This window comes from Rhamphochromis longiceps, linkage group LG6, assembly GCF_057381845.1.
Source record: "Rhamphochromis longiceps isolate RC_006_pf linkage group LG6, R_longiceps_female_GT1.1, whole genome shotgun sequence".
Taxonomy (NCBI): Eukaryota; Metazoa; Chordata; class Actinopteri; order Cichliformes; family Cichlidae; genus Rhamphochromis; species Rhamphochromis longiceps.
Genome location: NC_140562.1, coordinates 2639772 through 2663232, shown reverse-complemented (window position 1 = coordinate 2663232; position 23461 = coordinate 2639772). Strand labels below are relative to the sequence as shown.

The window sequence follows — 23461 nt, the reverse complement described above, 5'->3', positions numbered from 1 at the left end:
TTCTGCAGTACCCCTCCATGAACATCGTGCTGATAACATTCATATACATTTACCCACAAGAATTTCTTACAGTTTGACACGTATTTACATTTTCACATAATTTACAAATAATCATCAAAATCATAAAAAGGAAATCAATTATTTTTTCAGTGTAATGTAAATTCGTGGTAGGCAATATCAGTGATGGCAATAACAGCGTTACAAGTAACGGCGTTACTTTTTTCAGTAACGAGTCCCTCCATATTTTGGCCAATCACATGCGAGGATATAGGATAATATCATTATGTGAAAAACAGAGAGTGAGAGACGCGACAGTCAAGTGGAGCGTGCGTCTGTCCTCTCAGTGAGAGACAGTAGACAGCTGTGCGAAAGCAAAAACACAAATATGCCTGACACCCGTAAACAAAGCAGCATCTGGCTGCAGTTTAAAGACTTTTTTGTCTTGGTCTCGATACCCTCCGGTCTTGGTGATGTCTTGGTCTCGGTTTAGGCGGTCTTGACTACAAGTCTAGTAACGAGTAATCTAATTACTATTCCTATCGTTACAACGCCGTTACCGTTACTAACAAGAAACTGCGGCGCGGTCGCGTTACTATTTTACAGCAAACAGATGGTTGAAGCTGTCTGTAGTTTACAGCATCTTATATCAGCTGCACAGAAGTAGCTGTAAGTAATCTGGGCGCTGCAGCTTTAAGCAGCTGCGCTCCCGCGGACAGCGATCACTTTCTGCCCGACGATCACTTTTTGGCACAACACCTGGAGCTCAGGGGGCAAAACAATGGCATGAGTGCTGCTGTTTGACTGAGGAAGAATAAAGTAGTCGTGGTAAGCCGATCACATGACCACTTCAAGATGACAAAGCAACAAGGTGCCAGTTTTTAAATTGTGCTGATAGGCCACGTAAAACCAGAGTCATGATAAACAATATATACGTGTGTTTACTGTCTGAGGACAGCGCAGCGAGACCTCTCTGCTAATGAGCAAAAAAGAAAAATCAAACCAAAATCAGCCCGTTCATGTTGGTGCAAAAATGCACCATGTTGATATGGCAACATGACATTTGGTTGTTTAGGAAGATTTAGGAGTGACGGCGAGAGAGAGAGCGAGTTTTGAGATGTGAGAGATGTTTGGAGTGTGTAGTTAATGTGTTGTCTTGTGTAGTTAGTGTGTAGTGTTGTGGATAGTTTTGTGTTGTGTGTCAGAACAATGAGGCGACTGCTGTCTCCAGGTAGAAACAGCAGTGACACAGGCAGAAATATTTGGAGTGGCACAAATAATTTGTGTGGCGTCTTATTTAATGCAGAACAGCTGATGGTTCTGTAAATAGTTTGACATGGTTAAAAAAGGTAAATGGCTGCAAATCACTTTGTTGTTTGCAAAACTTGTGCGTATGATTTTAAAACTGACAATTTATATTTGCATTTAAAGTTATGAAAAACATGTTTGTGGTTGTTACAGTAACAAATATAACTTTTTCTACTCATTTTTTTTGTTTTTTGTCTGATTTTAGATCAATTGTGTTAATACAGTATGTCAAAATGAAAACATAACTGTAAATTCAGTTACTAACTCAGTTACTTTTTTGAAGAAGTAACTATAATTAATTACTTTTTCAAAGTAACTTGCCCAACACTGGGCAGTACATCGTTAGATGTAATGAAAAGAAACGAAAACCCGAGCATCGAGCTCGTCCTCAGGTTCTCTTGTAGTTCCTCTACTCGTCCGCTGGGTCGCAGTATTAAGAAGGAACGAAGAAGAAGCAGAGGGACCGAAGAAGATTAGTTATGGCGGTTCAGGTTGAGCTGAGTTATTTGGAGACTTTCCCGTCTCACCTCAGTCCTCTGGATGTTTTGATGTTAAAACCACACTTGGACCGTGTCTTCCTAAATGACACGGATCCGCCGACCGTCCTCTTCACTCCTCAGGGGCCTCAGAGCTCCGGCAGGACGGGCATTTTACTGCGTGTTCAGCAAACTACCGAAGAAGAGACGGCCGACGGAGTGACCTGTCCTACAGCCAACACGGAGTCAGCGCCACGGGTTCGGCTCTTTGCCAGCCGGCTCTTCCTGCGGCACCACGGGCTCCAGCAGTTCAGAGGTACCGGAACCGTCCGAGCTGTGGAGCCCGTCAGCCTGGACAGAGTCGTAGTTGGAGCCCGCAGCAGGCAGAGCCTCCGCCTGGCTGGATCGGAGCAGTTCACCGACAGGTTGCTGGAACTCTGCCGCCCGGGACATTGGCTGCTGGCTCGGCAAGGAGACCCGCTGCTGCTCCCCCGACATACAATCCTGGGAGAAGACCCAGGACAGGTGATGTTCAGAGTCAGATCGATTTAGAATCCCACCGTGAAGAAAAGCTGTAAACATCATTTCTGTTTTCAACTGATAATGTTTGTTTTAGCTAGCAACAAACGTGCCCGTGTTTATGTTACTTCCACAGTGCATGTTAGCCTAACGTGCTTTATGTTTGACTCGTGTTGTGATGCTTGTTGCTTTAGATTCACACGTCATGTTAGTAAGAAGAGGATGGAAAAGGCCCTTTATTTACTTACACTTGTAAATGTTAGAATTATGGTGAAATCATTTTGAGGCCCTCTCGCCCGCCCTTTAATATTTTAAACACAATGCGCTCATCTGGATCTTTGATAGTCTGATGTTTATGTGGCAGCTGAAGACAAAGACGCATGTTATTTGTTTTGTTCAAAGCTCTAAATTCAGCGATTCACTGATTCTAATAATCGCAGTGAATCATTTTCCACTGAGCAGCTTCTTGTTACAGCTCTGAAATAAATATATGATGGAGGTATGAGAATACAGACTGATTTGCTTCTGTTTTCTGTTCATGGTGCAGCATCAGCTGTTGGAGCTGCTGGTGCTGGAGTGCAGTCCTGTAAAACAGGGCAGGATCACAGCTGATACCTCTCTGGTTCTGACAGATTGCTGGGATTCAGTCACCCCCCCACCCTGCAGGCCACTCAGACTCTGTGTGTCAGACTTTGCTCATTACGCTGACGGCCTTTGTGCTGGCCCATGTCTGCTTGATAACAGGAGCGTGCTGGATTCTGGGTTCCCAGGTGTCCCGTGTCCACTGCTATGCAGAGTGGAAGTTCGGGTAATGGACACCCAGCGATGGCTCGAGCTCAAAGAACAATATGGGGTAGCCGTGGACCTGCACAGCTGTGTGTTTGTGACCAAACAGCTGCTTCTCAGACTGGGGCTTTTCAACCAGGAGTGGGTACGGCTGTCGAAGCTCGGCGAATCCAGAGGACCCACAGGAGAGGGCGATGTCACGGGGGGCATCTGCAGAGAGAGGCTGGTCTCTGTGGTGGTGATGGATCTGCCACCAAGTCCAGAACTACAGAGCCATGACGACCTGGGCCTCATATCACCTCCTCTGTGGTTCAACATGACTGGAGGAGAAGTGATCCCTGTAAACAGCTTTATGCTCAGGATGAAGGTGCTTCAACACACTCTGCAAACATTTCAGTAAACGAGCAACTGTAACCAGATAACAGATTAGCTAGCCATCAGCACAGTGGGCGTTTTGTGCTGTGGGTGGACTGCACCTGGTGGCAGTCGTCCTTGCTCTGCTCTGTAGCCTCGATGAGCAAACTAGTTGAATGTAGAGAAGCTCACCAGCTCACAGCGAGTCTTCAGAGCAGAAGAAATGTCACCAGCTGCAGCCAAGGAGTGCATTGCTGTGAGGAGGTAGTTAAATCATGTCAGGAACACAACACCTAAACAGTAAGCCCATACACTAATCCAAGACTGAGAGAGCCAGGCTGACTTTCAGAGTAAGTGCACGGTAACTCCCAGTAAATCAGTTTTATTCTTGGTTGCCCCGTCGTCACACGTCTGTGCCCACGGGCCCGTTGTTCTCGAATTGGTCCGCACTTTAGAAAAAAGTAGGTAAGAGTATGAACCAATCAGGGTTTGCTTCCTGTCTTTAACCTTTTGCTCACCCTTACCAGACATGGGCCACAAACAGTATGTTCGACTTGGAAACGTGTTTGGAAAACTATAAGCACAGCCACCAGCTGGATCCAGCAGAGTCGGATAAATAAACTACTGCACAGCTGTGAGCAAGTCTGTTTCTTCACATACATTCGAATATCAGGTTTTTAAATGACTTTACATTTTTAACGCTCAGCGGGTGCTCACAGAGGAATCAGCTGTCTGACGGACTGCATTAGTGCCAATGTTCACCAGTTGCTCTTTTTGTACAGGTCTGATTGATGATCCATTAATCTGGAAGAGTTTCTTCTATTCCAGGATTCCAAATTCATTCAAATAAAGTGTCAGTGCAACAGGAAAAAACTGTCGCCAGCAGGCATTGTATATTTGTTGAAGACTCATATTTGATCAGTTAAACGATTTTGATCCTTCTTCTTAAAGTTATCCAGTGTTGTGCACTTCACACCATAAATATCCTGAATTTGAACCCAGGACCTTCTCGCTGTGAAGCAAAAAAAAAAGGTTTCATCCCATCAGCAAACCTTCAGTGTTTGGTTTTTTTGTTTCTGTCTCTCGTCTGGTCTCAGAGGTGGGACCCCCCTCCTCCACAACCCAGCGGTTGTCGCTCTGACACGTTCTGCCGCTCGGCTTCTCCACCGTATGCCAGCGAGCTCCACATCCAGCTGGTCACCTCTCCATCCTACAACAACCTGGGCTGCTATGACAACCTGCTGGCTCAACATTTCTGCACGCCCAGGTTGACTGATGCATCCAAACAGTGTCCTTAACATGTAGAAAGAAAGCAGCACTGTTTTACTCCAGCAGTTTGTCTGGGCTCGTTTCAGGCTGGTGTCACCAGGAGACGTTCTGACCGTTCCAGCTGGAAACCATCCAGACCTGCTCGAGACCCCCCCTGAAGGGATCCACAGGTGCCGCTTATTACTGGTTAATAAGACAAGTCTTTATGCTCATTACCTAAATCAGATCAGTGTTTCTTAGGAGCACTTGTTTTGTTCAAGATAAAAACTTTTGAAAAAATAATTCAAACATTTTAATAAATGAAATATCAGACGAGGTTTCTCAGAGAATACTGTTAAATGTCAGAACATTGGTGGTTGGGTTCATTTACATTTATAGAGAAGCAAATTGAGCCTAATAGATCAAAAACCACTCTTTTTTTTTTTTTTTTTTTTTTTTTTTTTTTCTTTTGCCTGTCCCATTTGGTTCTTTAGCCATCAGAATTGTTGTCTGAAGACCAACAAGGATACCCAATGGATTTACTTTGCCAAATGGATCTTCGTGGCATTGCCGTATTGGTCCATTTGGTCGATCTTTGTTTTTATTATTTATTATATTTTATTTTCAGATGTTACAGACGGGACAGACATGAGTGAGAGATAGGAAAGGGAGAAAGAAAGAGGAAGGAAAGGAAAAACAGAAGGGGAGAGGGACAGTGAGAAAGGGGGGGAGAAAAAAAATAAAAATCTCCTGGATCACCTGTTGAGAGAGGAATAGAAGACAAGCAAAAAAAAACAGAGCAACATACTAAACACAACACCATCGCATTAATCTAGCTAAGTGTAAACAGCAGTAAATACTAAATATTCAATGTTGTTGTGCAGCACGCAGGACAGATGTGCTTCGAAGTAGCAGCCAAGAAGGGTGTAATTTAAGTCTACGAGCAGTGAATACCCGTGTGTACACCTGTGTGCATACCTGTGTGGATCAGCGTGCTTGTATTCCAAAGGTTTCTCCATGTAACGATCTGCTAGGGAGTGTGGGGGGGGCCACAGCCCCGTCCTCCAGGCTCCAAGCCCCGATAAGCGGCCGCCAAGGAGTGAGCCGGTGTGTACCTGGACGCCCACCCCCAGACACAAAGAACCACCAACGCACCGACACCTGAGGGAGTCCGCCACCGGCAGGGGAAGTGGTGGTGGGTGGAGATAGGCCTCCAAACCTTGGAGGGCCTGAGGTGTCCCCAGAGAGGTGGCGTCTGATACCCAACCTGACATATAGACACAGACATACAGGCACACACAGACACAAACATCCATTCCCACCCTCATGCTCTCATGTGCACTCACTCCACACTCAACCAACGTGGAGACAGACATAAAGAGACGCTGTACACACGATCACACTCCCCAAGCGTACTCTACACTCAAAAACCACTCTCAGGCTGTAAGTTTCTAAATTAATGTTGGAATCATCCACAATAATCATTTTGTCTGAGCTGAGCTCTAAACAATAGGCCGAAAAATCCTGAGAAATCAGATAAATTCAATTGAATTCTGAATTCTCGTCGACACACAGGCTGAGGAGCAGGAGTGGCTGCAATCTCCTACTACAGCTTATTAAGCAACCAAAGACCCAGACTGTTAATGTGTGGATTCGTTTAGGCCATCATAATCATCAGATTGCTGTAAGAGTAAATCAACAAAGCTCAGAAGAGAGAAAACTAATGTTTAAAAATCCACATTTAACTGTTTTATTCTTTGGTGCAGTGGAGGATGCTGTGTGTTCTTTGGAGGGCTCCAGAGACGCTGCAGTTAGAAACTGTTTACTGCCGTAGCTAATGCACTGCATCACTGTCTGACTGTTCAGTGAAAAATGTGTCCTCTGAACGTCTTCAGGTGTCCGGTGCTGTTCTTCAGGGTGCAGAAGGTATGCTCATCTGCAGGAAGAGAAGAAGGAGGAGGAGCTTACTTGGCCAGCAGACAGCGTACCTCGCTCTATATGGTGAACAGTGACCGCTAACCTCAGTCATTCTTCTTTATTTCATTTCCTCTGTGCGCTCCAAACATGCGGTATGTTGTTGGATCCAGAGACTTTGATTTTGGCCTCATCTGACCAGACCAGTGTTTCACAGGCTCGTCTAAATGTTCTTCAGCAAACTTAAAACACGCTTTGTCTGCAGCTATGGAGTCCTGTGTGGTAAGCGCACATGCAGGTCAGGGTGGTTGAGTGCACTGATGCACCTGCTGGTCCTAAGCCTTTCTGTAGCTCTGCACATGTCGGCCCCTCGGACAACTCTCAGTAATTCTTTTCACTCTGTCTGAAATCCTGAGGGCAGCAGCTGGTCGAGGCCAGTTCACGGGGAGCTGATGTTCTGGTCTCCAGCAGTTTAGAAATTCTTCTGTAAGCGATGCCATCAGTATGTTTGCAACAATAAGGCTGTGAAGTATGATCGTTTCTTGTGTGACACTTTGGTAATGACACACCTTTTTATAGGCTATCAGTTGGGACTGAACCCGCTGATATGTGCACTGAGTGTTGCTTTCTGATTACTGATCGGGTTCAGCTGGCGCCTGTTTGCAGCTCCCTTTCTTCATGTGTTCAGTACTGTGTCCCTGTGGCATTTATGGACATCTATGGTTTGATTTCTTTGCATGTGTGGATTTAATTAGTAGTTGTCGACATTTGTTGAAAATTTCATGCAGCAGCACTTCTACACATCCGTTTAGTTGGTGATGTGTTCAACACTTATTTTGGATACGCTGCCAGTGAAACTGGGTTACTGGTGTTCATGAATGATTGTGTGACTACTGGTTCAAGTAGCATTCATGGGTGGCTGTAGCTCAGGAGGTGTAGGGCAGGTCGCCTACTGATCGGAAAGTTGGTGGTTCAATCCCTGGCTCCACAAAGTATCCTCGGGCAAGATACTAACCCCAAGTTGCTCCCCGATGATTGGAGTGTGGATGTGTGTGGATGTAGTTAGAAAGCACTCAGTTTAGAGTGAATGGGTGTGATTGTGTGAATGCGGCGTGTTGTATTTGAGGACTCCGGGAGAGTAGAAAAGCGCTCTATAAGAATCCGTCTGTGTACCATTCATTTTGAAGTGCACAGGGTTGGACTGTCTGCTCAGATGCAGCTGAATGCTGTGAAGCTGGTGAATACCTCAGTGTAACACATCCTGTAAAAGCTTTCTTCTGATATGGTTTAGTGACCATGTCAGCCAGCTGATCTCAATGCTTTACTTAAACCGTTGAATAAACCCATTTTTAGCTCACTGGGTTGGAGTCCGACCCGCTTCCCTCCCTGTGTCCCTGCCTTCCTGTCTGTCCAATGAAGGCTGTGTCTGAGGGCGCTAGCTCAGGGGAGCCCTGACTCACAATAGATGCACTTTTTCTTTATTTGATCTCATTTCCATCTTCAGTGTTTTGTTGGCATGTTTCCTGTCTTTGTAGTTTTTCTTTCCTTCTCATTTTGTTATTATTTTTGCCCCTCGTTCGTGTGTGTGTCTTTCACGTCCTCTGTGCCTGCACTGCCTTATCTCGGGGGTAACAGGGTTGCAGGCACTGTTGATTTATCACAGCGAGTAAATGAGACTGTTTGTTTGCAGGGATCCTGCTCACAGTGCAGTCTTTTCTAAATCTAAGCTGTTGTTAGTCAGCGTTGTTGCTCTGACAGCTTCCCCCATCTCCTCAGGGAACATCTATAAACAGCCCCGTCCCATGTTCTCTCGTGGAGGGAGCAGCTCTGTCTCCTCCAGGCCTTAACAAGACTGTGGAGCTCCTCATCGACACCATCCTGCCTCACCTGCAGCACAGGTAACCGACCTGTCTGCTCCGATTTACAACATCAGGCAGTGAAAAATACAACTCAATAGGACCTGAGCTTGAAGTTCACATAAACAAACCTAGTTCAGTAACAGAGGGATGCATGATGGCACACTGCTGATGTTGGCTGCATGTCTGCTCGCAGCAGCTCTCTGTCTGGTTGCACGGTCCTCCTTCACGGTGCTGCAGGAAGTGGAAAGATGGCAGCAGTGAGGGCAGCAAGTGGCAGACTAAACCTCCACCTGCTGAAGGTACAACAGCTGTGCTCAAGGTTTAGAGTGATAAGATAATTAGACACCAGCACATTCTTCATGATTCCTCTCTGCAGGAGAATATTTTGTCTTTAAATAAAAGGCAACGTATTGTTTGGCTGCTGTTGTTCCTCGTTTGCAGGTAGACTGTGTGAGCCTGTGCGCTGACAGTCCTGCAGCCTCTGAGGTAAAGCTGGCGTCAGTGTTTCAGAGGGCCGAGGCCCTGCAGCCCTGCGTTCTGCTGCTCAGGAACCTGCAGCTCGTCCTCAGATCACGAGGGGCTGCCGAGAGCGACTGCAGGGTCCAGGCAAAGCTCTGCCAGCTGCTCAGCTGCGCCCCCACCAGGTCAGTGACTGCCTCTAACCCTCATTCAATACACTGGTCTAGCTCATCGAGTAGGTGATCATGTTGATGAAATGAGCTTTCCTTTTATTATCTCCCCTACCTGTAAACCACGCACCACTACAGGAGCGCAGAGTATGACTCGGTGCCACACCAACAGCTGCACTTTCACTCGGCTCTGCTTCCGAGCAGCAGAGACTTGAAGTGTTTTTAGTCAAACTGGAAGTCTCCTGTGTGAGCCACGGCTCAGAATATAATCAAATGTCTCTGGTTATCTTTCAGTGTGGTGATGGTGGCAACTGTCTGCAAAGTTCGAGATTTGCCTGCAGGCATCATGGCAGCGTTTGTCCATCAGGTAGCAATAGAGAGTCCAACTGAAGAGCAGCGGCGTGCCATGCTGTCCAGCCTGAGCAGAGACCTGCACTTAGGGAAGGACGTCAACTTGGAGAACCTCTCCAGACTCACCACAGTGAGTAATGACATCGACTCTACTCACACCACCACTGGGGCAGAATGAACTGTTAAAGCTCAGGCGTTCAGGTGACAACATGTTAGGCAGCTGTGTTGGTCCAAATCTGTAAAGCTACTCTGGGGGAGGCTTCAGGTTGTTTCTAACCATGAAGCCAAAAAGCTTCTTCTAGCTGCTCCCGTGTTCAGGAGTTGCCACAGCTGGCTGGATTTGGATGCTGGTTGCCCTTCCCGAGTGTGGTTCCTGTTTCAGTCCACATGTTCTTCCTCTGCTCCACAGGGTTTCGTGTTGGGGGACCTCAGTGCTTTGCTGGTTGAGGCTGGTAGAGCTGCCTACAGGAGGTTGATCCACAGCTGGTGAGAATAACTATGTCTTACAGGACAAGATTACCTTCTAGTCCAGATCAAATGTGTCATACTTCATCACCTGTAGTCTATAACCGAGTCTCTGAAACATGTTGGTTTTGAAGGTTGTGGTCCTGGAAACAGCGAGGTGGTGGGGTTTTTAAACGCTGAAGCTCGGTGCTCTCAGCTTCTTGGTTTTTGTGTCTGAAGCTCTAATTCAGTATGGAAAGCTTGAATGCTCCCCTCTCAGGTCTCGACTGAACATCCTTCTGCCTCCTGGAAAAAGGTGTAGACCGGGGTGGGGGACTCCAGGCGTCGAGGGCCGCAGGTTTTAGATCTCACCCTGGGTCAACACACCTGAATCACATGATTAGTTCATTGCCAGGCCTCTGGAGAACTTGAGGACATGCTGAGGACACCGGCTCTCGAGGCCTGGAGTTCCCCACCCCTGGTGTAGAACCCTCAGAGAGCTTCTTCTCCACAGCACCATATCTCCCTCACCCCTGCATACCTCGTGCTTAAAGAACTGTGGAGACAACAGTTGGTACAGTGCTGCTTTGTAAATTTTTGCCTCTTACGTATCCTGTTGTCTGTGTCTTAAATACGGCTGTTCTATGCTGTAGGTTACCGCCCACTGTTGTTGTGTGAATACTTGATCGTCTCACTGAACAGCCTGTAGTTCCGTCTTTATTGTTGTTTGTGCAGTGGTGCTCGGCAGCAGGAGGATCTGTGCTCCAGCGGAGTGACCATCCTGAACCAGGACTTCACCTCTGCTCTGGAGATCCTGCAGGACATCCTGTCCAAGGCCATCGGGGCCCCGAAGGTGACCAAAGACTAAAAGACCGTTATATTTCCATTTTTGCTGTCGTTGTTGTTAGTGCCCCTAATAAGGCCACACACACACAAGTTGTTGTGCATGAATGGTTGTCTGTGGCAGACTGTGGTGGAGCCGACCAAAGCGGCGGAATAACCTTTACTCCGTTTTTAGAAATTCAAGTCCATGTTTGGAAAAATGAACTGACACAACAGGCAGTGATCTTTGTTTGTGTAAACATAATATTCATTATTTACAAAAAAGTGAATATAACAGTAAAGACTTCTGTGTGTCATCGGGTTGTTTGTTTACAGTGAGAGTGGAGAGTTGTGTTTAAGTCACTCCTGTTGTATAGATACTGTGTGTGTGTGTCACAGGTGCAGCTTAATAAATTGGAAAGAAGCAGCTGTTTCTTGTTTCACCACGTTGTTGTCCTTTGTGTCCGTGTTGTGAGTAGATACCTAATGTGCGCTGGGAGGATGTCGGCGGTCTCCAGCATGTGAAGAAGGAGATCCTAGACACGGTTCAGCTTCCTTTGCAGTGTCCTCAGCTCTTGTCTCTGGATCTGAACCGGACTGGAATCCTGCTGTGTGGACCACCAGGGACAGGAAAGACTCTGTTGGCCAAAGCTGTGGCTACTGAGTGCTCCATGACTTTCCTCAGGTAGATTTCGTTCCACTTCATAGGAACGAAACAGGCAGAAAGGCGTCACGCTGGAAAGAATCAGCATTTGTTCACTGACACTGTTACTTCTGTCTTTTAGTGTCAAAGGTCCAGAGCTCATCAACATGTACGTGGGTCAGAGTGAAGAAAACATCAGAGAAGGTGTTTCTTAGTCTTTACATTCAACCATATTTGTTTTGGTAATGTTGTTAGTTTCAAGCTAACGTCTGAGACTGAAAACTCACTGAGTTACTATAAAGCCACATTATTGTTTGTCTTGGAACATTGTTTCATTTTAACATGGCAGAGTGCCTGGACAGTGCCGCTCCTTCTTTAAGCCATTACCGAAAAAATTGAAGTTTATTTTTTAAAATGGCTCACTTTAAAAAACAAACAAACTGTCGTCTCTTCCTGTTTGTTCTTTTTTGTTTTGCTGCATTTACAGTGAATAATATTCTTGTTCCCAGAAACGTATCACCCAGAGTTAAATTGGAACACATTTTTAAGTAAATGTTATATTTTTGTACGTGATGTGGATTGCCATCAGTTTTCCACAGAGCACGCTCAGCAGCTCCCTGCGTCATCTTCTTTGACGAGCTAGACTCTCTGGCTCCCAGCAGAGGGCGCAGTGGAGACTCTGGAGGGGTGATGGACAGGTGTGTGCACGCCTTCATTTTTATTTTGATTATTTATAATATTTGTTGTTTCTGATTTTTCTTTTTCTTTCTTTTTTTTTTGTTCAAAAGAAATGAATCTTTTTCATTATTGGGAAGCACTATGGCACCTTGACTGAGAGATAGGGCTGCCACGATTGGTCGACTAGTCACGATTACGTCGGCTATCAAAATCGTCGACGACTGATTTAATAGTCGACGCGTCGTTTGAAGCTTTGTAAGATCACAAAAGCAGGAATGAGTAGTAGGATTTAAGAGTGTAATAACGGACTGAAACAGAAGATGGCAGCACTGCATGTACAAGGATGCCAGCTGCCGTTAAACACCAAAGAAGAAGAAACTGTGTCCCAGAATTCATAGCGCGGCCCAGCTCAGTTTCCAACAATGGCGGCAGCTAGTTAGTTTTAATATTACTCTTATTATTCTTTCTGGGTCACAAAATAAACGTTTAACATATTTTCAGGCGAGAATGTTGCTGTGTAAACCTCAAATATCTGCTCAGTTTATCAGGACACCACATATTTTCAAAAGCGCTCCGACGTTTTCAGAGACGTCTGTTACCCACTAGCTTGATAGCTAGCCGGGGGCTAGGCTCACTAGAGCCGTGAGAGCACCGGCTCTAGTGACACCGGCTGTTTTCAAACCCACCGCCGTCTTTCGCTACTCAGGTTAAACATGATATATGAGTCACTTAGATAACTTAAACATGTTATTGTTTGGCTTTTTTTTAGTATTTTATTTGTTCCTGAGTAAATCAGTTTGGCTGAGATTAAAGTTATAGTTTTTACACAGCTGAATAAACGTCAAGCAGACAGCTGATTATCAGAAGTGTGAGATGCTCCAGAGTTTACTCCGGTGTCCTGTTATATTTTAGATAGCAAGGAGTTTATTAAACTTCACCGAAACAATCTGCAAACTTCATCAAAATTTAATAAACTATCATCTTGTCTTTATTTTTAGTTAGCACATACCATAAACACTTAAAGCTGTAAGCTAATGATAGTTATATAAGAGCAGATGCTGCTGGTGCAATAAGCTGTACGTTTTACGTCCAATGGATGATGATGATCTGATTAGTTGACTAATCGCAAAAATAATCGGTGACTATCAAAACAATCGTTTGTGGCAGCCCTACTGAGAGACATAATTTACTGTGCTCAGCTCTTGTACCATCGATAAATTTTACTTGCCTTCTTGTACAGAGTTGTGTCTCAGCTGTTGGCTGAGCTTGATGCGCTGCACTCATCTGGTGGGGTTTTTGTAATCGGAGCCACAAATCGTCCAGACCTGCTGGACCAGTCACTGCTCAGACCTGGCAGGTCAGCGCTCTCACTCACTCACACACAGTTATGTTTACATCACTTCACAGGGTGTTGTGCTGGCTCCAAAAACAAATCAGTTCTTAATGAACCACAGAATTACCTTGCTGCTTAGTTGATGAGTTTTTGTTTGCAATTCCTAGATTCAAGACTTCTTCAATAAAGCAATTCTGGTTCCCTTTCAGTGGTTTCACTCGGCACAACACATAAGCATCCTCCCCCTTCTATTTAGCTCTGTTGTCTGCCGCCTTGAAGTTAGCTTAACTGCCCCTGTTGGTGTTGGCCTCCAATGCACAGTTGGTGCATAGGATGCCCGTGGAGCGATAAGTTCGAGTTTTCCTTAGCGTTTTGGAATGGACACCAAATCAAAGCAAGCAAGGCAGAAATCTTCTGTTTGCCCCTGTCCTCAGGGGTGCGGTTTCTCTTTGCACGACAGGGACCAGCACGATGCGTGCCCCGTCTGCCTTGAGATTGTCCACGCTATGAGAGCATTGATGGAGCCGAAGCCTGTTATTTTGTCACTAGCTCCGGCGCTCGAGGCTGGAAAGACAGGTGGTGTTTGTGGGGAAAGTGCTGGGACATACGGTTGTCGCACTCCATGACCCTCTCCAATCTGAGTCTGGGGCCCCGGCTTCATCCGAGTCATGAGCTCCGTCACTATGTTCCGGATGTACCAGGAGCTCAGATTGCTGGTTCCTGATGACAGCCCGCTGGGACCTCACCCTGCGAGTCTTGAACAAATATTTACAAAGGTACAAGTTGAAGATGCTAACAATCAGCTTTTGAATGCAGTCGGCCTGGAAGATTGTTTCAAACCAACTGATCTAATAGATGCTTATTTTCATGTGGCTATACACCCGAACCACAGGCAGTTTCTGAGGTTGGATTCGAGGGCGTAGGCTATGAATACCTGGCGCTGCCATTCCGGTTGTCTCTCGCTCCTCGCACTTTCACAAAATGTGCCGAGGCAGCATTGGCATTCCTCAGAGAGGGAGGCATTTGCATCTTAGCTTATGTAGATGACTGGGCTCTTGTAGCTTGCTCCAGAGAGTAGGTGGCGACACAGCTGCCTCTGGTTCTGTCAAATATTCAGGCACTGGGTTTCTCTGTGAACTTTCAAAGAGCTTGCTAGTTCAGAGTCAGCACATTTCTTTCCTCGGTTTGGAAATATGCTTGCTTTCCAGCTGTGCACGTTTGTCAGCTGCATTTCATTGCTGATTTACTCTATGATCACTGTAGTGCCACTTGAATTGTTAAAGATGAGAGCGTTTCAGTGCTGCATCTTGCATGCTAGCTCTTGGTCCTGTAGGGAGCCGGGGTGCTGCATCAGGGTGTTGTTTCACAAGGTGGTGTCCACAGATGCTTCCCTAAGGGGGTGGGGAGCACTGTGTGAGGGCACATCAGTGAGAGGGATCTGGACCACAGCCCAGTGTGATCTGTGCATCAACCACTAAGAGCTGCTAGCAGTGTTCTTGGCTCTCAAGCATTTTAATTCAATTCAATTTTATTTACACAGCGCCAAATCACAACAACAGTCTCCTCAAGGCGCTTTATATTGTAAGGTAGACCCTACAATAATACATACAGAGAAAAACCCAACAATCATATGACCCCCTATGAGCAGCACTTTGGTGACAGTGGGAAGGAAAAACTCCCTTTTAACAGGAAGAAACCTCCAGCAGAACCAGGCTCAGGGAGGGGCGGGGCCATCTGCTGCGACCGGCAGATGGCCGGTGATGATATGCATAAATGGGAACTCATTTCTGTCCAGTTCTGAGGGGCCAGCATGTCCTAGTCAGTGCAAACAAATCAACAGAGGTCTCTTACATAAACAGGGAGGGAGGAAGACGCTCCCTTCCCCTGTTGAATCTGTCTTACTCTCTACTGTTATGGTGCAGTGTTCGTTTTATGTCTCTGAGAGCCACTTATGTTATGGGCCATTTGAACCTGGGGCCAGACCTTCTCTCCACAGGGGGTCCTCTGGTGAGGGAATGGAGGTTCCACCCTTTTGATAGTGGCCCAGATTTGGGATCTGTTTGGCAAGGCGCAAATTGCACCAATCATTTTGCCTCCAGGGTAAACACTCACTGCCCCCTGTTCTTCTCCATAATTGACCACATTGCACCCTTGGGCATGGACGTGCAAGCGCACCAATGGCCAGACGTGCTCCTGTATGCATTCCTCTCGATATCTCCAGTTCTAGAGAGAGCCTCACCAGTGTCTTTCTCTGATTCTAGTGGCCCCTTGGTGGCCCACAAGGTCATGGTATGCAGAGATAATTGGTCTGCTGGCAGTGAGTCCTTGGCAGCTTCCTCTCCACAGGGACCTCCTCTCACCTGTGATTCACCCACACCCGGATCTGTGGTGCCTTCATGCTTACCTGGTCAATCTTGATTGCTACCGCAGCGTCCACTAGAGGCTGGTACCCTCACAAATAGCAGGCCTTGGAGCGATGTTGCTGAGACTGCCACACTCTCCAATTCCAGTGCTCTGTTGTGGATGTGTTGACATTCCTGCAGGAGCTGCTGGATGAGGCCCTTTCATTTTCTACAGTTAAGGTTTATTTAGTAGCTATATCTGCTTGTCATATTGACTTTGACAGGGTGACACCAGGTGCACATGCCCTCGCCATACGTTCTTTAAAAGGGGTTTGCCGGCTGAGACCTGTGGTTAGGTTAATCTGCTCTTATTGCACCTACTGCTCTTGCACTTCTGATTAGATGCAGAATTTATTTCGATACCCTGTATTTGTACATGTGTCATGACAATAAAGTTTAAGTACAGTGTCCCTGCAGGGGACTTGTCTTTGGTGCTGGACCGCCCCCTTTTTTGAACCCATTAGGTCTTGGATATGAAATATTATATAATATGCTTCTCGCTTTGGCAAAGCGAGTGGGTGACCTTCATCGTCTGCCTGTGCATCCCTCCTGCACACAGTTCTCTCCTGATTGTGCCCGAATGCTGCCCATTTTCCCACGGTCATTCCTGCAGCTTCTAGCTCTATGGACATTGAGTGGCTGAGCTTTTGCTCCCCTCCTCTTGCGTCTGAGGAGCAGAGAAGGATGCTTTCTTTTTGTCCGGTGCGTGTGCTATGTACCTACATTTGGTCCACTCAAAACATGCGTTAATGTGACCAGTGTTTGTCTGCTTCGCTAAGGGGGGCTCTGTCTAAACCAGAGGTGGGACCAAGTCATTGTTTTGCAAGTCTCAAGTAAGTCTCAAGTCTTTATCCTCAAGTCTCAAGTCAAGTCTCAAGTAATGTCAGGCAAGTCAGAGTCGAGTCTCAAGTCACTGGTGTAAAAGTCCAAGTAAAGTCACAAGTCTGAAACTTTGAATTTCAAGTCCTTTCGAGTCTTTAAAAAAAAAACGAAAAAATAATGTTGCAGTTATGCTAAATGTAAATATTAGACCATGTAATTTTAAAATCTGTGTTTTTCTCAACACATGCTCAACGTCACTGCAACAAGCCCAGGTACAGTTTACCGCCGGATGGGTACAGGACCTTGAAACCGTGTAGAACGAAAGACCATCGTACGTATCATAAGTTTATCAGTCTCACAAATCGTCTTCATAAATACACATTCGTTAACCGTTTATTAATATAACCTTTGAGCTCAATGGTAATTAATTAGCAGTGGAAATAATTTCTGGTAGCATCACAGAAATGTAGCAGTGACAATAATATTGTATGCTGTAATCGCACTGGGCAATTAGTGATACAAAACAACTGTTTTATCCTGTGAATAAAAGTATATGTTTTTGTCAATGTACCATAATAACAGAAGCGAAACGCAATATTGTGTCAGGACAATTCACTATTTATGCACAATAAATAAAGGAGCATAGCGCGACAATTTCTGTTCAGCGCCAGACTTGCTTGTAACCTATATCACCACTTATGTTATGAAAATGACGTATTAACTACTAAAAAACACTGACCTTCGTGTAAATGCTTGGAGCAGACTAACCTGTGAGCTGGAGTGTTCTGGGACGTTATATTTGGTCTTTGAATGGCTGCAATCCAGGCCATCCGTCGCCTCTTTGTTACTTCGGAAACATGGCTCGAACAATTTCTCTTCAACGACGTAATCCGATAACAACCGATCTCTTTACCCGTCGGCTTCCCGTGGCTGTCATGCGACCGGCTATTGCAGTTAATAATACAACGGCTTCTTGACATTTTTGTGTTTCTTTTTATCGCTGTGTGACTGATTTTAATTGAAAGCCTGCGTGCGCTAGTACCTCTTGCCACGAGTTCCCAGAATCCTTTGCGGTTCTACCCGTGAATGACGTCACATTTTCAATCTCTATATAATATGCATGTTAGATTTTATATTTGGGGTAAAATATCAAGTCTTTTCAAGAGACTGAGGAGGAGCTTCTTCCCGCAGGCGATACGGTCTCTCAATCACACCACCACACAGTACTGACCCACACATATGGTTCTTACACACACACTGGACTTTCTGGACTTTGGTTTTGCACAACACTGGTCACTATATTCTTCATTTCCGGTTAATACTTGTACAGCTGCTGTTATTGTGTATATATTTATTTATATTTAGATTTCTTCATACATTCTTATATAGTTCTATATTGTGTATTTTGTTGTACAGTTATTTTATTTTCAACTTTAATTTATATATTTATCTTTATCTTATTCTTCCCAGTTAAATTTACCCTTCATTCTAATTTGTGTTGTACAGTTATTTCATTTTTAACCTTAATTTATATTTTATTCCTTCCTAGTTAAATTTACCCTTTTTAATTTTTCATATTTATTTCCTATCTTATTCATAGCCTTTTCCTTTTTTGTTTTCTTTAGGTCACGAGCAGTTGTCCAAGCATTTCACTACATATCATACTGTGTATGACTGTGTACGTGACAAATAAAATTTGAATTTGAATTTGAAGTCCAATTCAAGTCCCAGGTCATTAGTGTAAAAGTCCAAGTCAAGTCACAAGTCTTAGAACATTTTTTCAAGTCTAAAGTCATAAAATTAATGACTCGAGTCTGACTCGAGTCCAAGTCATGTGACTCGAGTCCACACCTCTGGTCTAAACCAGGGGTGGGCAACATCAGGCCTTGAGGGCCGGTGTCCTGCAGTTTTAGATATCATCCTAGGGCAACTTCTGTTCCCTGAAGGAGAAGAACGAGGTACAACACAACATTGCCCTGCCGCACAGCTTGGCTCGGTGAAGAGCGACTATCGAACTGATGGATGACTGTGATGACACGGGGTATATATGTAGGCGGGGCCGTGCGCATGTCATCGCGGGCCATCCGCTTTAAAGGTGTGAATAAAGGTTTCTTCAGCCAGGGCACGTGGGAGCGTAATATCAAATACTTATGTGTTGTACTAGGGCTGTGCGATATGACCAAAATCTCATATCCTGATATTAAGACGTCTATCGTCCCAATAACGATATAAATCACAAACATGTAACATTTTCTGTAAATCCTGTGAACCTCGGGCAGCTCGACTTGTGTGAAGTGTTTCCAGCTGCGCGTCCTGTAGCTGGAGGCGAGTGCTTTAACGATGCATGAAACGATACATTTTTAGTCATAAGTTGTAACGGCGCCGTTTTCTTTGAGTATTTATTACACGGCGTGCTGCGGGGAAAAGCCTGTTCTAACGTTTGAGTCTAAGGTTTATTTTTTAGCACCTGACGGCTCTTTTTGCTTCTCATTCATAAACTCTCTGCATCTTTCACGTGATTCAGTTTATTTTGAAAAGTCTAAACAGGATCGTGTCACTAGCGTGTCACGTGCGACACCACGAAACAAACGATAGCGTAAAATGAAACGACAGACGTTTTTATATCGTCATCCGATATATATCGTTACATCGAACAGCCCCATGTTGTACCTCGTTCCTCTCCTTCGGGGAACAGCAGTTATAGATATAACATTATGTTTCATTTGGAATCAATTAGACAGATTTCTCTGATTTCAGTGTGTGTCTGAACCTCTCCTGGACTTTGTCTTCTTAGGTTTGATAAGCTGGTCTACATGGGAATCAATGAGGATCGTGTTTCCCAGCTGCAGGTTTTTCAGGCCATCCTCAGAAAGTAAGAACAGCACTTCCTGCGAAGGCCGGGCCTTTACACAAGCTGCAAAAAGCTAGGCACAAAAAACAGCCATCGAGCTTTTTTTCTCCGACATTTTTCATTCTGATATGTTTCATTAAATACTTTGGTCTTCACAGCTTCAGTACAGAGAACCTGTCATCGGATTAAAGTAAAATTATGAAATTATGAGCATGAGAAATTTGTGTTTACGTAGCATCAGTCCATTTAAATGGTAAGTACTATACTTTAACTTCATCTTTTAAAATGAGCTTTTTCTTGGTTCCAGATTTCAGTTAGACCCTGCTGTGAATCTCCAAGAGGTGGTGGACTGCTGCCCTGCTCACATGACCGGTGCTGACCTATACGCTCTTTGTTCAGATGCCACGATGGCAGCCATCAAGAGGAAGATCTCTCTCATCAGTGACGGTGAGGAAACCTGATTCATTCTGATTCATTGAAAGGACTAGATGTTACAATCCCTGATGATGCATTGCTTAAGCGATGACTACTATGAGGAAAGGCAGCCCGAAGCTTTTTCAGGGGGACACATTGTCAGCTGTGTGCCTCAACTTCACAGGGTGTTTCGGCCTTTTGTCACAAATATTTTACTCTTAGCTTCCTTGGTTAGGTGTAGGGATTAGAAATCTGATCTAGAGTATTATATTTAAATTATTAACATTTTTTTTTTGTGATCAACATTTTATTGATTTAAAACGGGGAGGGGGGGTACAGACATATACAGCACAACTGTAAACTGCAGTAGCAAAGCAAACATTGGTCACAAGGCATAGGGACAGCAAAGAACAAACACAAAGTCAAAACCAGTTATTGCCTGTTCCAGGAGGAAGAGGATGTGAATCCAGCGAACAACATTTTGCATTTTATTTGTTTTAAGGAGATTTCAGAGGTATCATAAGGAGACAAAGACCAGGATTGGGAATATAAAAAAACTTCCAGCACCTCAGATAACACAGAGTTCACAAAGACCCAAAAATTGGATACAACAGGACAGTCCCAAAACGTGCAAGAACGAGCCTGGTGACGAATCATTGCAGATGTGACAGTGATACGTAGCCTGTAGTTTCATCTGGAACCTCCTACAGGGTGTAATGTATGTTCTGTGTATGGTTTTCAATTGATGCGCCAGGTTCTTAGAAGTCAAACTCAGATTAGACCACACTGTATCCCAGTCTACATTAACCTGTAGTCCTCCCAGTTCCCTGACCCAAATAGATTCAATGGGCAGGGGCTTTATACCCTGTTCAGCTAATTTGTTGTAGAATTTGGAAACAGAAGGTCTGCCAGAGTTAGGCAAGATCCATTCCAGCATGGGATGAGAGGGAAGAGGAGAGTCCCAGGGGACACCATATGCTTTTAAAGCTGATCTGAGCTGCAGATACACGAAGTAAGAAGAAAAACGTGTCCTTAAGTCCTGAAATGAACGAAGGCCTTGGGCGTTGAATAGATCATCAAAAAGGTTTATCCCGAGTGAGAACCAAGAGGGTTGAACAAATGGTTGGTGATATATTTGGAGGGCTGATGAAGACAACACAATGTCAGGATCCCAAATCTCATGGAGTCAGTCGAGGGAAGTGACCCAATTACTTTCTTGGGGAAGTTTATTCCCAAGATTGTGGAACTATTGGTTTGGTCTGTCACTGTGATAACGGTCTTTTCTTTCTGATTTCATTTTTATTTTAATTATATCTTCTAACCTGTTGTTGCCTTTACCCATGAACTTAACTTTCATTTTTGGGAAAGTAATAAATAATGCAGATTTTATCGTTACTACTGTTGATTTGTTTACTCAGACCTTCTCTGTCACTTTTTAACCGGATCTCGAGGGAAGGAAGTCCCTTTTAGCACAGTTGCATTAGCAGATTTGTCTGAAGCTGGTTTTTCTCTTTGCTCCAGAAGAGTTATACACAGGGCTCTCCCCGTCTGCTCTCTGTAATATGTTGACATTTCTATTGTTTTTGCAGGTCTTGTCCTTCTAACAGGGTTTTCCAGTCAACTGTTCATTCTTCTGCTGCTGATAAGTGTAATGGGGTTGTGAGATTTTCCATTGTAATCTACAGTTCAAATTGTTGGGCTGACAACGGTGGTAGAATAGCTGTGCAAAAACTCAAACTGATTTGTGGTCAGCTAGTACTGCTGGGCCTCTCAGGCTTTAAACTTGTTATATGTGCTCTGATGGATCATACACTGTATAGATTATTAACAGAGTCTTTGCAAGCGTGGTCAAACAACAATAGCAATAGTAGATTGCTGCTGCCTGTTAAATCCTAGTGTTTACCCACCTATCATTAAGACATAAATCCAACTCAAGAATTGACTTCAGTTTTGTGTCTAGTTGTTTGTTCCACGAAATCTGAGGTGAATCACGTAGGCTTTACTCTCCCTGACTGTGAAGCAGGGACTGCTCCGTACACTACACCTCATCGAAACACCACCTAACTGTGCGATGAGCTCTTTGGGAAGCCCCGGTCGGTGTCTCTGAATCCAACCACAGACGACTTCAACCCCGACCTCCTCTTGCCGCCTTTTATTGAAAACAGTTACAGTGCACACAAGCAGCACCCATTGTAAAATCCCCCTATGGTCACAAAAGGTTAAAATTGTGTGTGTGTGTGTTTTGGGTGTGTGTGTGTGTGTGTGTGTGTGGGGGGGGGTGTGTGTGTGGGGGTGTGTGTGTGTGTGTGTGTGTGTGGGGGTGTGTGTGTGTGTGTGTGTGGGGGGGTGTGTGTGTGTTTTGGGGGTGCGTGTTTTGGGGGTGCGTTTGTGTGACTTCCTGCTCACCAAAGGCTAATCTCCCCCCCGTGTATGGCTTAACCCCTCTAACAGTCTCACAAAACACGAACACAGGTGAGGTCATAAAGGCAGGAAGTAAAACATCCTCACTAAATAAGAAACAGAACCCTCACATAGGATGTGTCCCTGTAATGAAACACTACAGCCTCCCCCACCCACAGGCTGGGGAGGTCAACAGAAACAAAAGAATGTCTTTGATCATGCTGCTTGAACTAAGACTTACAAATTTAAGTAACACAATGACAACATTTAACAATTTGATTTGTGTAAAAACAACAAAAATGTGATCACAAAAGATACACTTCCTGTTCCTCTTTCTGTGCTTGTTGTTATTTGTAGTAAACACTGATGGACTATATGTATAGAAAAGTCTGAGTGCAGCTGCAGTCTGCCAGCTGAAAGTTGTGCCCGTTAACAGCTGATTCTGCTGGTCTGACAAAAATGATGCAAAAAGATCCCTGTTCCACATCTTTAAACTTTTGAACAGGCGGTGAGATCGGCGCGACTTGTCTGCTCTTCTCCCTTCAAACCTTTTACCCTCTGCATCCCTTCCTCTCTCCCTGTCAGGTCTAGACTCTGAAGACTCTCCTGTCCTCCTCTCTACTGAGGATTTCTCCACTGCTTTAGAAAACTTCAAGTCATCAGTTTCTGATGAGGAGCTCCTGCGATACAAAGACATTCAACAAAAACTCGCTGCAAAGTAGAAACACACAGACATCTGTTCGTCATGGGGCTGACAGATGTTCAACAGTTTCATTTAAATCACCTCAGAAACATCACTGCTGTACAATACTGCACGGCAATGTAAATCATTTAAACAGAAGTTGGTAATATATTTAATTAATAAAGACACTAATGAAAAGTGGTTTGTCTGTCTCTGTGTTAGCCGTGTGACCCTGGACCGTCAGTCTGTCCCGGGTGTACCCGGCCTCTCGCAGCCTGTAGGCTCACTGTGACCCTGGACTGGCTGGATGAAAACTGGTGTAGAATTTCACTGTGTTTGGTGGAGCTGCCATCATCATTTGTAATTGGCACATAAGCGGGGCGTCAGAACGATCTGGAGTCGTGTTTCAGCACCTTCAGTAAATCTGAGCGGCAGCTTAATGCTGTTAAGGAAGATCTTTCTATTTCTGTGCTGGAGCCATGGTTCCACCTGCAACGCTCGCCACACAGCCTGCTTTCCTTCTCGTGTC

The 23461-nt window shown here is 44.9% G+C and overlaps 1 protein-coding gene across 3 annotated transcripts; it reads left to right on the top strand.

The window, feature by feature from the left end:
• Positions 1–1743: 1743 nt before the first annotated feature.
• Positions 1744–23136, top strand: pex6 (peroxisomal biogenesis factor 6). 3 transcript variants are annotated; one of them, XM_085408901.1, is made up of 18 exons: positions 1745–2306; positions 2848–3453; positions 4538–4707; positions 4796–4879; positions 6584–6689; positions 8379–8500; positions 8658–8760; positions 8903–9105; positions 9385–9571; positions 9851–9927; positions 10621–10738; positions 11187–11392; positions 11493–11554; positions 11940–12048; positions 13269–13385; positions 19380–19457; positions 19744–19883; positions 22836–23136. In XM_085408901.1, exons 1-18 carry the CDS (start codon positions 1785–1787, stop codon positions 22970–22972), a joined length of 3147 nt encoding a protein of 1048 aa, XP_085265027.1. In that variant the 5' UTR covers positions 1745–1784; the 3' UTR covers positions 22973–23136. The 3 variants fall into 3 exon arrangements, 2 of the variants coding, with proteins under 2 accessions (XP_085265027.1, XP_085265026.1); XM_085408900.1 differs by having other exon boundaries at positions 8655–8760; XR_014912033.1 differs by lacking the exons at positions 19380–19457; positions 19744–19883; positions 22836–23136 and having other exon boundaries at positions 1744–2306; positions 8655–8760; positions 11860–12048.
• Positions 23137–23461: the final 325 nt, after the last annotated feature.

Excerpts from the sequence above, each read along its gene's own strand:
- pex6 (XM_085408900.1), top strand. The coding sequence starts at position 1,785 with ATGGCGGTTCAGGTTGAGCTGAGTTATTTGGAGACTTTCCCGTCTCAC. Across the intron at positions 6,690-8,378 it reads AGCGTACCTCGCTCTATATG|GGAACATCTATAAACAGCCC; the intron begins GTGAACAGTGAC and ends CCATCTCCTCAG. Across the intron at positions 8,761-8,902 it reads TAAACCTCCACCTGCTGAAG|GTAGACTGTGTGAGCCTGTG; the intron begins GTACAACAGCTG and ends CCTCGTTTGCAG.